General features: G+C 37.2%; 1 protein-coding gene across 20 annotated transcripts in view; it reads left to right on the plus strand.

The window, feature by feature from the left end:
• Positions 1–16195, plus strand: part of LOC124721411 (twitchin) — a 377390-nt gene extending 361195 nt beyond the window's left edge. For all 20 annotated transcript variants that reach the window (XM_047246370.1, XM_047246371.1, XM_047246372.1 and 17 more), the window contains 3 exons: positions 4202–4315; positions 14165–14409; positions 15203–16195. In XM_047246370.1, the coding sequence (XP_047102326.1) occupies positions 4202–4315; positions 14165–14367 (317 nt within the window). In that variant the 3' untranslated portion in view covers positions 14368–14409; positions 15203–16195. The remainder of the gene's footprint in view (positions 1–4201; positions 4316–14164; positions 14410–15202) is intronic.
• Positions 16196–16468: the final 273 nt, after the last annotated feature.

The raw sequence follows: 16468 nt of genomic DNA on the forward strand, positions 1-16468 counted from the left end.
ACAAACAGTACATTAAGATTCATGATGTGTGGATGAGTGTTGTCCTACTGAAAAATGGTATCACAATATTGTCATATAAAAGGTAACTCATGAGGATGCAGGCCGTCCCTGCCATACCATTGTGCTGTCACAGTTCCATCAATTACTACTAGCCATGATCTTAAGTCATACCCAGTGGCCCCCAAACATCATGACAGCAGGAGTAACACCAAAGTGCCTATCCAAAACATTGAAAGAATGGGACCTCTACCCAGGTTACCCCCACACCTGCCAATGATAGTCATCACTGAACACAGTGCAAAACCATGCATCAGCAGTCTATGCTTCCTGGTCACAGAACTACTGCAAACAGAGTTGGTTGTGTTGTGTTAGTGGCAGCCCACACTTGGAACCTTAATTCCTTAGTCCAGATGCTGCTAATCTCTTATCAGTGTTGCAGAGAGTCCATTTCTTGTTATTGGGTGGCAGGTGCAGATGTGAAGAGGTTCGATGTGCCTGGTGCACAATATGGCAATCCTCAGTTGTGGTGGTCAGATGTGGTCAACCTGAACCTTGATGATGAGTATGCTTGACCTCACGTCCCCATGCATCCAATATCTGGCCACAGTCGCATTCAAATGCTTAAGAAATCTGCATATCCTAGATAACAGAACGCAGCATGTCATTCTCAATAGAGAGAAGTCTTCCGAAGTAAGAATGATTGCAGGTGTGCCGCAGGGGAGTGTCGTAGGACCATTTCTGTTCACAATATACGTAAATGACCTTTTGGATAACATTGGAAGTTCACTGAGGCTTTTTGCGGATGATGCTGTAGTATATCGAGAGGTTGTAACAATGGAAAATTGTACTGAAATGCAGGAGGATCAGCAACGAATTGACGCATGGTGCAGGGAATGGCAATTGAATCTCAATGTAGACAAGTGTAACGTGCTGCGAATACATAAAAAGAAAGAGCCTTTATAATTTAGCTACAATATAGCAGGTCAACAACTGGAAGCAGTTAAGTCCATAAATTATCTGGGAGTAGGCATTAGGAGTGATTTAAAATGGAATGATCATATAAAGTTGATCGTCGGTAAAGCAGATGCCAGACTGAGATTCATTGGAAGAATCCTAAGAAAATGCAATCCGAAAACAAAGGAAGTAAGTTACAGTACACTTGTTTGCCCCCTGCTTGAATAATGCTCACCAGTGTGGGATCAGTACCAGATAGGGTTGATAGAGAAGATCCAATGGAGAGCAGTGCACTTCATTACAAGTTTTGAGAACATACCTTCACCGAGGAGTCAAGCAGTATATTGCTCTCTCCTACATATATCTCACAAAGAAACCATGAGGATAAAATCAGAGAGATTAGAGCCCACACAGAGGCATACCGACACACTTTCTTTCCATGAACAATACGAGACTGGAATAGAAGGGAGAACTGATAGAGGTACTCAAAGTACCCTCCACCACACACCGTCAGGTGGCTTGTGGAGTATGGATGTAGATGTAGATATAGATATTGCATGATTTAACAAGCCATCCAAATGGAGACCTACAGTGAGGCCCGTCAAGTGATGATAATGGTCTCTCACTTGAGTATGTGGCATATCTATGTCCTTGATAGTGATCACTCAGCGTCTGATGCTGCTCGTGCCTCTTATATACCTTATCGGTCCTAGTAACTGCAGTAAATCTGAACTTCACTAATGCACTCTGGTGGCCAATGGACATGTCACATAGCATTGCAACTTCAATCATTTACATACCTATTGATGGGGTGTATGAGTACATGTACTAAATTATTTTAACATCTGACAATATCTTCATGGTGCTTCACTTCTTTTTGTCAGACAGTGCATATGTAAACTGATTTTGTACTTAAAGGAACATTGCACCATAGCCTTCAATAAAGACCAACATGCATATGATTAGAAACAGGAATGCTTCCATATGTCAAGTAAAAGACTGAAACTAATGGATAAGAACCCTGCAGGAGCAGACTGTATTTGTTACAATAAACTCCCATGTGATATATAGAAAAGTATATGTAAAAGTATTGTCAGCATTTAAACAAAAACTAAAACGTTACTTGACTAAGATGTGTCCCTACAGTATATCAGTGTGTGACTAAAGTGAAAACTTGGTGACAGAGTGCAAATTTACCTCATACAGTTATATTAGCACACTTCTTATGTGTGTTTTTCTTTTTGTGTGTATTTAAATATTGCCATTGTTAGTAGACAAACATGAAAATAGTACTATAAAGTATGTGGAATAATTATGTACAATACAAAGAATAAATCTCCATGAACACAAATTGTGTATGTGGATGCAAATGATATATATGTGCTTACTGATTTTGTGAGTAGTGTCAATACTTCTCTCTGCATTTGTATACCTCTAGAAGTCTAACCAGTCCACAAACACAAAACTCTACTGTTTCTTGCTTGTTTTTAAACTGTTATGTCTGATATCATATCATATAAAGTGGTCTAAGGACTGATAAATAAATAAATCCATAAAACCACGTAGGAAAAAGTCTAATATAAATTTCAGCTGACAGTACTTTGAGAATGATGACTGTATATATCATTCAATACTAATATGTATGTGGAAAATAATAAAAGGCTAAATTTGGCATTCTGGCCCTAAACAGGCCCAACTTACCATCATATCATGATCTGCCAGTGACATCATCGTATGTGGTATCGAGGGCCATGTGGTCAGCACCTTTTGTTGTTGGGTTTCTTGACCCTGGAACATCTGCTAATCAGTTGAGTTGCTCCTCAGTTGGCTTCACAAGGCTGAGTCCACCATGTGCCATTCGACCCACTAAGGAAAAATCCCTAGTAGGACTGGGTACTAAGTTGACAAATTAAGAGAGATACTCCAAAATGGTAAGACAGTTTACTCATATTCTGGAGGAGCCAGGATCAAATCCCAGTCCCTCATCAGTCCCTCCACAGTAAGCCCTAATCTTAAATCATTCCAGAAAAAGTTCTGGTTCTTTCTCCGTCAAAGCTACATCCTATCCCTCCCTCGAAAACTCAGTTCATTTTGTTTCTTTAATAACCTGTTGATGGAGCATTAAATATTAAATCCATCCAATAGACTGTAAGTTGTCTACAATTCTGAAAATTATAGAATGGACCGCAGTACATTTGACTGCATCAATGTGCAATCAAAATTCTAATGTACTTCAGGTGGTCTTGGGAACTTGGAGTCTGCACTGTAAGTAGAACATGACTCCCAGAGAAAGTGATAAATTATAAAATATAATACATATGTTTTCTGTCCATTAATTCCCTTTTATTGTTGTCTAGATACAACTGGCTTAATTTGTATCTTACATAATGTTTGTGTAAGTCCACAGGTTCAGTAGATTAGTAGGTATCATTTACAATCAGCTTACCTGCTGCATAAATGAAATATCAATTGCTCTCTTATTTGTAAGCGTGTTGAGCTCTAACACTATGCTCTGTGATCTGTTAGTCATATAAAATCTCCAGAGAAAATGTTCACAATTTCAATGAGTAAATGAGGAGATGTATGAATTAGTAGTCAACTAGCTTATTCTGAGCGTCAAAACCAACAGAAAACTTTTACGTTTTACAATATATTTGTTTAAATGATTCTTACTGTTTCCACACTATATCTAGTACAATACACACAAAATATGGCACTTCTGATAAAAATAATTGTGATGTAATGGATAAGGATTGTCACACTGCATTTATTGACTGGAGTTCAGTTTTGACGTTGTTTTCACTTTTTTTCATATTCTACCTTTATTCTGTCACAAAATGAATTGCAGCATGAAATTAGGGCTAAACATGCAGTAAAGGTTTATGTTGTGCTAGTTGAAACAGTTGACCTAATAATTACCATTATATTTATTGTTGTGTGGTGTAACAATGGAATTTGGAAAATAAGGAGATGGTTATTGGCATCTGAAACTTTAAATTAATCCCTCAGGCATGTCAATTGGAAAAGATTTACCCATGAAAGGCAAAGATCCAGGTCAACAGATTATTTTAATCTTGCAGGAAGGTTCATAACTACAATATGCTACAAATTTAAGTTGCACAAATATGCAAAAAAAGACTGTGTTGTATTCTGCTGTTAGAGAACACTCTCAAGATCAGACAAAATCTTACAGATTATAAAAATATGCCACAGTGACCCTTACAATGTTATATTTCATGTGTTTCAGTTCCTAATGAGGAGCCAAAGAGTCCAGTTTTCAAAACATTCCCACAGTCTGCCACAGTGCAAGAAGGTGAAAGTGTGAGGTTTGAGTGTGAGACAGAGAAAGTTCCAGTCAAAGGTAAACTTCATCATTTTACACAGTGATTTTTGTTTTAGACTAAGTTATACCACATTCTAATTGTCATAATTGCCCCTTCATATAATTATTTTTGAAGTATACCTTTTGATTTTGTAGACTGGAGTCCTTTCAGTGGCACATGTGACACGTGGATTAGTGTTTATTGATGCATGTTCCTTTAATTTAAACCATACTTGATCACTTTCCTTCATCCCATTGTGTTCAGCTTCCCATCTGTATATCAGATGAAATGACATTAAAAAATTACAGATCCATATTTGATGGAGATCAAGAGTTGTTGCATTCATTCCTTCACATGCACACTTCACCAATTTTATACACTTGTTACACTCTATAAATTTAGAATCCATTGTCACAGCTGTCTGTATATTCCATAATTTATTGTGAATTCTTAATAATAAATTTTTGCTAGCACTTATTTACAACCAGCTTCTCCCTAGTGTGAGGTAAAATGTTTCAGTGTAATGACTGTACTCAGAGCAAAGAGAATTCAGTAAGTGTAGTAAATATGGAAAAGGGAACTCGGGTGATTTGTTGGGTAACATTGCTTGAAACTATCTCTGATATTGTGCCTGCTCTGGTAAACAGACTGTTGATTACTGAATTTCTTTAACAAAGTAATTTTTTGCATGGGTTGTTTTTATGTTAAAATAAACACTTTATTTCATCATTTATTAAATAGCTGATTTGACCCCCTTCGGCATTATCAAGCTACATCACAATAAAAGTTATTATGCTTGTAGCATTTTATACCCCCCCATCAACCATGGACCTGGCCGTTGGTGGGTAGGCTTGCGTGCCTCAGCGATACAGATAGCCGTACCGTAGGTGCAACTGCAATGGAGGAGTATCTGTTGAGAGGCCAGACAAACGTGTGGTTCCTGAAGAGGGGCAGCAGCCTTTTCAGTAGTTGCAGGGGCAACAGTCTGGATGATCGACTGATCTGGCCTTGTAACACTAACCAAAACAGCCTTGCTGTGCTGGTACTGCGAACAGCTGAAAGCAAGGGGAACTACAGGCGTAATTTTTCCCGAGGGCATGCAGCTTTACTGTATGGTTAAATGATGATGGCGTCCTCTTGGGTAAAATATTCCGGAGGTAAAATAGTCCCCCATTTGGATCTCCGGGTGGGGACTACTCAGGAGAACATTGTTATCAGGAGAAAGAAAACTGGCGTTCTACAGATCGGACTGTGGAATGTCAGATCCCTTAATTGGGCAGGTAGGTTAGAAAATTTAAAAAGGTAAATGGATAGGTTAAGGTTTGATATAGTGGGAATTAGTGAGGTTCGGTGGCAGGAGGAACAAGACTTCTGGTCAGGTGACTACAGGGTTATAAATACAAAATCAAATAGGGGTAATGCTGGAGTAGGTTTAATAATGAATAGGAAAATAGGAATGTGGGTAAGCTACTACAAACAGCATAGTGAATGCATTATTGTGGCCAAGGTAGATACGAAGCCCACACCTACCACAGTAGTACAAGTTTATATGCCAACTAGCTCCGCAGATGACAAAGAGATTGAAGAAATGTATGATGAGATAAAAGAAATTATTCAGATAGTGAAGGGAGATGAAAATTTAATAGTCATGGGTGACTGGAATTTGATAGTAGGAAAAGGGAGAGAAGGAAATGTAGTAGGTGAATATGGACTGGGGGGAAGAAATGAAAGAGGAAGCCACCTGCTAGAATTTTGCACAGAGCATAACTTAATCATAGCTAACACTTGGCTTAAGAATCATGAAAGAAGTTTGTATATATGGAAGAAGCCTGGAGATACTAGAAGGTATCAGGTAGATTATATAATGGTAAGACAGAGATTCAGGAGCCAGGTTTTAAATTGTAAGACATTTCAAGGGGCAGATGTGGCCTCTGATCACAATCTATTGGTTATGAACTGTAGATTAATACTGAAGAAACTGCAAAAAGGTTGGAATTTACGGAGATGGGACCTGGATAAACTGCAAGAACCAGAGGTTGTAGAGAGCTTCAGGGAGAGCATTAGGGAACGATTGACAACAATGGGGGAAAGAAATACAGTAGAAGAAGAATGGGTAGCTTTGAGAGATTAAATAATGAAGGTAGCAGAGGATCAAGTAGGTAAAAAGGAGATATTGAATTTAATTGATGAAAGGAGAAAATATAAAAATGCAGTAAATGAAGCAGACAAAAAGGAATACAAATGTCTCAAAAATGAGATCGACAGGAAATGCAAAATGGCTAAGCAGGGATGGCTAGAGGACAAATGTAAGGATGTAGACACACATATCACTAGGGGTATGATATATACTGCCTACAGGAAAATTAAAGAGACCTTTGGAGAAAAGAGAACCACTTGCATGAATATCAAGAGCTCAGATGGAAACCCAGTTCTAAGCAAAGAAGGGAAAGCAGAAAGGTGGAAGGAGTATATAGAAGGTCTATACAAGGATGATGTTCTTGAGGACAATATTATAGAAATGGAAGAGAATGTAGATGAAGATGAAATAGGAGATATGATATTGCATGAAGAGTTTGACAGAGCACTGAAAGACCTAAGTCGAAACAAGGCCCCGGGAATAGACAACATTCCATTAGAACTACTGACAGCCTTGGGAGAGCCAGGCCTAACAAAACTCTACCATCTGGTGAGCAAGATGTATGAGACAGGTGAAATACCCTCAGACTTCAAGAAGAATATAATAATTCCAATCCCAAAGAAAGCAGGTGTTGACAAAAATAGCTCTGAGCACTATGGGACTTAATTTCTAAGGTCATCAGTCCCCTAGAACTTAGAACTACTTAAACCTAACTAACCTAAGGACATCACACACATCCATGCCCGAGGCAGGATTCGAACCTGTGACCGTAGTGGCCGCGCGGTTCCAGACTGTAGCGCCTGTAACCGCTTGGCCACCATGGCTGGAGGTGTTGACAGATGTGAAAATTATCGAATTATCAGTTTAATAAGCCACGGCTGCAAAATACTAACACGAATTCTTTACAGACGAATGGAAAAACTGGTAGAAGCCGACCTCGGGGAAGATCGGTTTGGATTTCGTAGAAATGTTGGAACACATGAGGCAATACTGACCCTACGGCTAATCTTAGAAAATAGATTAAGGAAAGGCAAACCTACATTTCTAGAATTTGTAGACTTAGAGAAAGCTTTTGACAACGTTGACTGGAACACTCTCCTTCAAATTCTGAAGGTGGCAGGGGTAAAATACAGGGAGCAAAAGGCTATTTACAATTTGTACAGAAACCAGATGGCAGTTATAAGAGTCGAGGGACATGAAAGGGAAGCAGTGGTTGAGAAGGGAGTGAGACAGGGTTGTAGCCTCTCCCCAATGTTATTCAGTCTGTATATTGAGCAAGCAGTAAAGGAAACAAAAGAAGAATTCAGAGTTGGAATGAAAATCCATGGAGACAAAATAAAAACTTTGAGGTTCACTGATGACATTGCAATTCTGTCAGAGACAGCAAAGGACCTGGAATATCAGCTGAACAGAATGGACAGTGTCTTGAAAGGAAGATATAAGATGAACATCAACAAAAACAAAACGAGGATAATGGAATGTAGTCGAATTAAATCAGGTGATGCTGCAGGAATTAGATTAGGAAATGAGATGCTTAAAGTAGTAAACGAGTTTTGGTATTTGGGGAGCAAAATAACTGACGATGGTTGAAATAGAGAGGATATAAAATGTAGACTGGCACTGGCAAGGAAAGCGTTTCTGAAGAAGAGAAATTTATTAACATCAAGCATAGATTTAAGTGCCAGGAAGTCGTTTCAGAAAGTATTTGTATGGAGTGTAGCCATGTATGGAAGTGAAACATGGACAATAAATAGTTTGGTAGAGAAGAGAATAGAAGCTACAGAACAATGCCGAAGATTAGATGGGTAGATCACGTAACTAATGAGGAGGTATTGAATAGAATTGGAGAGAAGAGAAATTTGTGGCACAACTTGACTAGACGAAGGGATCAGTTGGTAGGGCATATTCTGAGGCATCAAGGGATCACCAATTTAGTATTGGAGGGCAGCATGGAGGGTAAAAATTGTAGAAGGAGACCAAGAGATGAATACACTAAACAGATTCAGAAGGATGTAGGTTGCAGTAGGTACTGGGAGATGAAGAACCTTGCACAGGATAGAGTAGCATGGAGAGCTGCATCAAACCAGTCTCTGGACAGAAGACCACAACAACAACAACAGCATTTTATATTCCACACATCAATGTGGAGGAAGCAACATATGATGGTATCCCTCCTAAGAGCTCTGAACAACTGTATCAGGTACAGAATCAACTATCTTAGGATTGAAGTCCACATATCAAACAGGAAAAAAATAACCCTTATGCAGGTTTTGTCATTGTGCCAGTGTACATAACACATTAAAGTGCATTAGTGTAACTGTTGAAGTGAAAACACACGAAGTGTGGTCAGTGGCCAAAAATCAAAGCAGCTGAATTTTAGTGAACTTAGCAGCATAACTGCATTGTGTAGAAAACCTGACTAACATCTTATTTTCTCAGGCTGAGGGTAAAGTACTAAGCAAAGTTATTAAATTTAGTGTGGAATCTCAATTCAGGAACACTCTGGTAAAAAACCTAATTGCCAACACCAAAATGGCACTTGACATTTCTTTGCTGCATATTTGCCAACAACACATCCACAAAAGACTACTGATGACTACTGACTTTGAAAAGAAAAGTCATATAACCACAAAATCATATTGTACTTCAAATTCTTGCAGTAAAGTTCCTAATACTAACACTAAGCAGCTTTGACCATCTGCATTAAAATCAAAAGAAAGTGTACTGCTATAAAGTGGATTCCTCTGTGTAGTTCATTAATATTTCAAGTAAAATAAAAGCATTATTATGTGACTCTTCTGTGAGGTTGATGAATGGAAATCATTACAAAACTAATGCACACGTTTATTATGTGACTCTTCTGTGAGGTTGATGAATGTAAATCATTACAAAACTAATGCACACATAGCTTTTTACTTATCAGTTTATCTTTAAGAAAAATGAGGAGATCTCATACAGTCAAAAATACTTCATGAGAAAAAGTCACATGTTTCACATTATGCACCATTCTCATGTTATGTAAATAACATATGTTACGGAATTCAATGTCTTCATTGTCTTCTAAATGTATATTCTGAAAGCATGCTGCATGTTGTTAAATAACCATTATTTTGGCCAAATATTGGGTTAATAGATTTGGGGATTTCCTTCATGATACAAAGGTTGCTAAGGTTGGCAGTGGTATTTTTCCTTACAATTCAGACATGCCATTCCGCCTACTACATGTATCAACAAATTTATACAGGCTTTGTGGCCACTGCGTATTCCTTGTAAGGGTGCAGTCTTACCTTATATTTGTGATAAATTGTTTTCAACATAGATTTTTCAAATATTAATCAAAACAATATTCTCCAAGTTGAACATGTGTATGTAAGTTCCAAATTCTACTATATGACATTGTTACAAAATCAATCTCACCCTGGATTTCTTGAGGCAGAGATGGTTGTTATTGGCTTTTCAAGACCAATTATTAACTGAAATGGTAATTCAGTTTTAGATTCAGTTTGCAGTTATTACTTTAATCAATATAAATCCTTCATTCATCTAGAAAATCTCTACAGATTGTGGGATGTCATTTGCGCACAAGCACACACACTGGTGTGCACATGCATTCCGTGTCCACACACACACACACACACACACACACACACACACACACACACACACACACCTGTGCACGTGCGTTACATATAACACCAAAATGTACTGTAATAATAGTACAATAAACTAATTCTATTCAGTCTTGCTCTAGGAGCAGCAGCAGTTTTTGAACATTCTTGATTCAAGTCAGACATACTTCACATGGTCTAAAAATTCTGTGACTGAGTAGAAGCCATGATATAATACGAATTCCCTTAGGGATTTATAAAACAGTGAAAATGAGTAAATAACTTTTATTTCATGTGAAAAATTCTCTTACATTTGTATAGCACTATTTGTAATGGAGGTTTTAAAGGCTGATGTCCTTACCGAATGGACATGGAGTTTATCATAGTTGCCTGGTATTACGTTCATGTATATTAAAGTTTTTAACTATCTCTTTTAAATTCTTTCTTACATATTTACATGTTTCTAGAATAATAAAGCAGGGAAGTAAGAGGATCAAAGACTTTTGAAGAATGCTGTAGAACTGGGCAAAGTGTGCAATTCGAACAGTGTGAAAGTCTGCTTTGTGGGCAAGTAAATGTAGGCTGTAGCATACTTTCTTCAGTGCTGCATTCGCTTTTGTTACGTGTATCTGTCATTTAAAATCACGTCGAAGCCATATGTCTAAAAATTTTGTTTCCACTGAGGGTGTAATTGCACTGGAGTTGTTTATCACGGAGGCTTTTCCCTTTAAACAGAAGTTTATAAAAGTTGGTTTGGGTATAGAACCAGTCATTTAGCTGGTCTTCATCTGAAAAGAATGTATTTATTTGTGAATCAATGCTTAGATCTGGGTTGGGTCATCCATGTGCAAAATGAAACTGGAAGGTCCAAGAATGGATTGTTGAGGGACTCCACTTTTTATTTTTCCTGCATCTGAAAAAAATATGTTCTAGTGTTATCATGTGGATCATGTGTTATTACTACTTTCTGTTTCTGATTCGTTAAGTATGAGGAGAATCATTTTAATGCAGCACCTCTAATGCTGTAGTTTGGAGCTTTTCCTACAGAATTTTGTTATTCAAGATATCAAAAGCTTTGCTTAGGCTCAAGAAAAATATAGATTGGACTAGCTGTAAATTTACTTTACTAGGAGCCATGCTGGGCATAAATGGGGAGTTAGTTCTTGTCTATACATGATTCTCTATACTTGATAATAAAGAAACTGGTCTGTAGTTTTCCAAACTTGCTTTGTCACTTTGGCAATTTTAAGATAATCAGGAAAAGTTTCTGTCAAAAAGGATAAGTTGATTACATCAGCAAGGCATGTTCCAGTATTTATAATACATTCCTTTATGAGGAAATCTGGAATACCATCAATTCCTGAGGAAATTTTTTTGAAGGTTTTTTGCAATGTGAATAGTTTCATTTAGGGTTTTTTCATAGAAATAGATTATGTGGGGCAAGAATTTTGCTTTGTTCTGGTCAATGTTTGAGCTATTTCTCTTATTATTGAATATTAGTTTGTGTGTGTGTGTGTGTGTGTGTGTGTGTGTGTGTGTGTGTGTGTGTGTGTGTGTGTGTGCGCGCGCGCGCGCATGCGCACACGTGGTTCTGCCTGAAGAGATTTGCAATCTGTTGGGGGTCAGTAACTCTCTTGTTGTCACAATTCAGGGTGATATTTTCCTTTTTTCAATTTCCATCCTGCTTTAGTAGTTAGCAGATTACTTTGCATTTATTTCCAGCTTTGATGTAAACTTACTGTTAGCCATTATTTTTGTGTGGCATACAACTTTTATATAGATCGGAATGATTTTATAATATAACTGTAAGGAGAAGGTATATGTTGGGGCTTCTTCTGTAATTTAGCAATTCTCTTTTTGTATTGCTTGAGATTTTTTGCCTCTTGTTATCCATGTATTTGATTTTAGATTGTATTCCTTCACACCTGTGTTTTGAAAGGAAGTCCTGTTTCAGAATAATAGTGGAAAATGCCAGAGAACTTTCCAAACTGTTTGTTGGTCTCATGCATCTGAGAAACTACTTCCCACCTTTTTCTTGATAATGTTTTTACACTCTGTGTGTTGAACCTTCTTACAGTCACAGTTCTTTTACGGTTTTGTCTGGGTAGTAAATAGCCTGAGAGGGGTTACCTCTTGGGATTCATGGTCACTAAAATTTGTTTTTATGCATTTTGCAGTGCAGGTTGTGTTTGCAAATACTTGATCTAGAGCAGTAGCAGTAGTTTTGTAATTTTTGTTAGGGTTATTATTGTTTGTTTAAATCAAAAGTATCTGTTTGTTTGAGAAATAGTTGTTTTATCCTGCTTGTTCCATGACAATAAGTACTGAAAACAGTCAATAGTTTTGCATTTCAACACACTTTTCATTAAAACAACAGTGCTCCATTTTTGTCATTTCTTCTACAGAAGTAGTTTGCAAGTGTATAGCGTGATATCGAAAATGAAGCAATGTGTTCTGGCTTTCATCAGTGTTCGGAGAGATGTAGGACACTGACAAAATTAAGTTCAGTATTTATCAAAACTTCAGTGTCGAATACCTTGTTTGTGACTGACTGGACACTGGTGGTATAAGTAGAGATATTTATCACAGCTTGTCTACTAGATCTTAAATTAACATCCAAAGTTTCTAAGGGCATTGTAATTACATCACTTACCTCAGATTTGTTCAGAGAGAGTCTGTCCTTTAAAAATCAGCCATGCAGGTGCATGGAGTCTTATTGTCTCACTGACTTCAGAGTACTTTCTGCCCTGGGAATATTCATCCATATGGCTGCCTCATTTCTGATGTTGTTATTGGATTCTTGCACCCCATCATTTCCACAGATTCCAAGATCATTGGCTGCTTCCATTTCATAGTTTTCAGTCCCACCTGGCTTACAGCTAAATGGTTCTTTTCTGACCTTGAGAGTTATCACTTCTGTTACCACACATCACTTTTGTCCTTGAGAGGTATGACTTCTGAAATATTGTGCTCCAAGCTTAATTTTTTGTCAGCTGTTTCTAAAATCTTGCTTGTAATGGAATTCTTTCCCACTGGTGAGATGGAGGCTGTGAGATGCTGAAATCTTTGTCCAAGTTCACTTATATCCATGAATATTGCAGTCTGGCTGCTTAGCTAAGTGGTAATGTGTTTGCCTGCAATGCAGTGGGCCCAGGTTTGATTCCCAGCTGGCTTGGAGATTTTCTCCATTCATGAACTGGGTGTTGTGTTTCCCTCATCATCTCATCATACTGACGTGCAAGTCATCCAGTGTGGCATTACCTGAAATAAGACTTGCAACCTGGCAACCAAACTTCCCCGACAGGGGCCTCCCGGCCAACTATGCCACACCATCATATCATTTTTTTAAAATGAATATTGCATTCTTAAATCAGCTGAAGACATTTTGAACCTCTTTGTTTGCTTTCCATTCCTCATTAATTATCCACTACCAGTTTGGTAGGTCATGGCAATGTGCAGTATTATTAACCTGCCTCTTTTCTCACACGACACCAATCAAGCAGCATCTTATTCAAGCAGCATTTTATTCTGTTTTGTGGACTTTTAATGACCAAATATCGTTTTCTTGTATGTATTTCCACCGATAAATCCATATTTTATAACTCTATTCCAGCACAAATGTAAGGAAAACTCAGGTTTAGTTGCAGAGTTTCTTGTTGTGTAAGATTGTCTGGAAATATGGTTGAGAATAGTTAATTAATAAAATCAAATTGTCAGAAAAAGGTCACCTTTTAATGAGGAACTTTGAGCATTCACACAACGTCCAAAGTGCAAGAGCAGTAGAACATTATCTGTGAGATGTTTCAGACAGTGCCAATTTTCTGCAAGCAATTGTGAGTTCATACACTGTGTAAGGTATTGGCTGCACCCCAATCCCATTTATATAAATTTCTGTGAATAAATTATTTTTAAAACAATATACTATGAGTTTTTTGGCTGAAAAGAGAGATGATAGATATCTTCTGTAGTGGTTGCTGAACCAAATGACAAACTGCAAACACTACAAAAGATTACAGAAATATATGTCTTGGAATCTTCTATGTTTATCATATAATTGAAAACTGAGCAGGACTGAGTCTGAAAACTGGCCACAACATTAAAGCACTGACAGCTGATTCTAATAATCAAATGTTATTTTACAGTGACATGGTTGAAGGATGGAAAACCTGTTGATGAACAAAGTTCAAATTACCAGTTCATTATGGATGGCAAAAAGAAGTTCAAGTTTGAGATAGTAAAATGTACATCTCTGGATGTTGGACAGTACACAGCAAAAGCTGTAGGAAAGAAAGGAGAAACTACAGCTGCATTTGCTCTCAATGTGTGTCCTCCTGGTGAACTCTGAAGACCATACCAGTAGTTGTAAGCGAAGTACATTGTTGTTGAGGTAATTCAATTAGTATTTTGATATTGATGATCTATATTAAATTATTATTGCCTGTATTCTTGTAATAGTTGGTAATTATAAGTTTTAAAATCAGTTATGGTAAATACCATAAAATGTGCACAGCAGGAGTTGGAGAAAAATAGTTTTCAGTGTTAAATTCATTTCTTTTGTAATCACAAAAGTTAATCACTGGTCTGATGCTTCATAATGCTTTTGACACCAGAACCACAACAGTTTAAAACTCACAGTCAATTCTGTTCTGTGTATTCACAAAAATAGGATAATGTGAGCATCAAGTGCTATTCACCAAACAGAAGATACATTGAACAGCAGGCAGGCATCTTGATATTTGAAATAAAATTCTGCTTGTCTAGTTTATATATTGCTCATTGTAATGGTCATCAGTTTCAAGTGTTATGAAATGTTCGTTACTTTTCCTCAATGCAGTGCATGAAATGAAACTTACCACCCATACCCTTCATACAACTGTCTCCATGTGGACCTCTCAGTGCCCTTTCTACTTTCAAGTATTTGCCTTTCTTGCCCTTCTAACAATGCTCGTATTTACTTTATTTGCTCTCTCTCTCTCTCTCTCTCTCTCTCTCCCCCTCTCCCTCCCCCCTCCCTCTCCCTCTCCTTCCTCCTCCTCCCCCTCCCCCTCCCCCTCCCCCTCCCCCTTCCCCTCCCCCCCCCATCTCTATTTTGAATGGTTTGCATTTTGTTTTTGATTGTCACCTACATTTTGCTTGTAAATAGCATTCATCTGCATTAAAATATGATTTTTCTTTTTCAGTCTCTGTTTAATGCCATTGTGTTCCTGAGGGAGCTTGGAAATGACCAACTTGGATGAGCTGAGTGACAGCCTGTCATGAAAAGTGCAAAAATAAATATATACATATAAGTTATCATATATTTATTTAAGATAAAACATTGTTCCTTTATCCATATATTCATACATTGTGCCATATTAATTGTAAAAATTATTTGCCAGCATCCTCAAAGTGACACACAAATTAAATTATTGACTGAACATCATGCATCATGAAACAGTTTTCTACCTATCACCAACATAAAATCATCAACATTATTTAAATATAGCATAGTCATCATATCACATCCATTAATTTGTTAATGTAATTTCTCTGTCATTTTAGTCTGAATTGAAAACTGTTGTCATCATGTATGATGGAATCTAGTCAACTGAAGTTTGGTCCCTAAATGTTATGCAATCAGAAATGGATACACACAGGTATGTCTGTGTGGATGACAACACGTGTGTGCAGCACGTGCATTTCGGAGTATGATTGTGAGTGTGAAAGGGAGTGAGGTTGGTTCTGGATGTGTGTGCATGCATGCATGTGTGTACATATATATATGTATATGTGAAAGTATTTTTTTACTGATTGCTTTAAGAAATAAATATTTTTATTAAGACCTGAATTTTAGTAAGTATGTATTATTAAATTATTTTGTACAATTCATTTGTATGTAAATGGATGAAGGGCATTTAAACTAGTGATGTTTGTACTTCGATTTACTTTCCAATTGCTTAAAACTATGAAAAATGTAGCTTTGTTCGTATGGAACTGGGTGTTATTCTTCTGTCTTTAGAGTTCCTTTTTCTCTAAACATTGTAAAAAAACTAAACTATTTTATGTAAAAGACAAGAGTTTAACACGCAGACCTCTGTATCTTGTAATGTTTGTGTACTTATTCTCAACAGAACTCACAACTCTGTATAGTTCAATGGTATGGTGTATGAATAAACGGTAATGTGAACAGACAATATCATGTATTTGGATATATATTGTAATATCATAGCCATACTCGAGTCCAAATCTGAAAGAGGGGCCATCAGTGAAATACAACACTTAGACTGAAAGAATGTTTATTATGAACACCCATGTACAGCACAGAGTGTGCAGCTATGTATACAAACAGAATATTCCAGCAAACCTTGAATATTACAGAATATACTGACATTAAAAAGGAATATATTTCAAGAACTTTCCAGAAATAATAAATAATTGCTGGTGGTCAGGTTTCAGCTGGCAACTCG

This window comes from Schistocerca piceifrons, chromosome X (genome assembly GCF_021461385.2).
Source record: "Schistocerca piceifrons isolate TAMUIC-IGC-003096 chromosome X, iqSchPice1.1, whole genome shotgun sequence".
Classification (NCBI taxonomy): Eukaryota; Metazoa; Arthropoda; class Insecta; order Orthoptera; family Acrididae; genus Schistocerca; species Schistocerca piceifrons.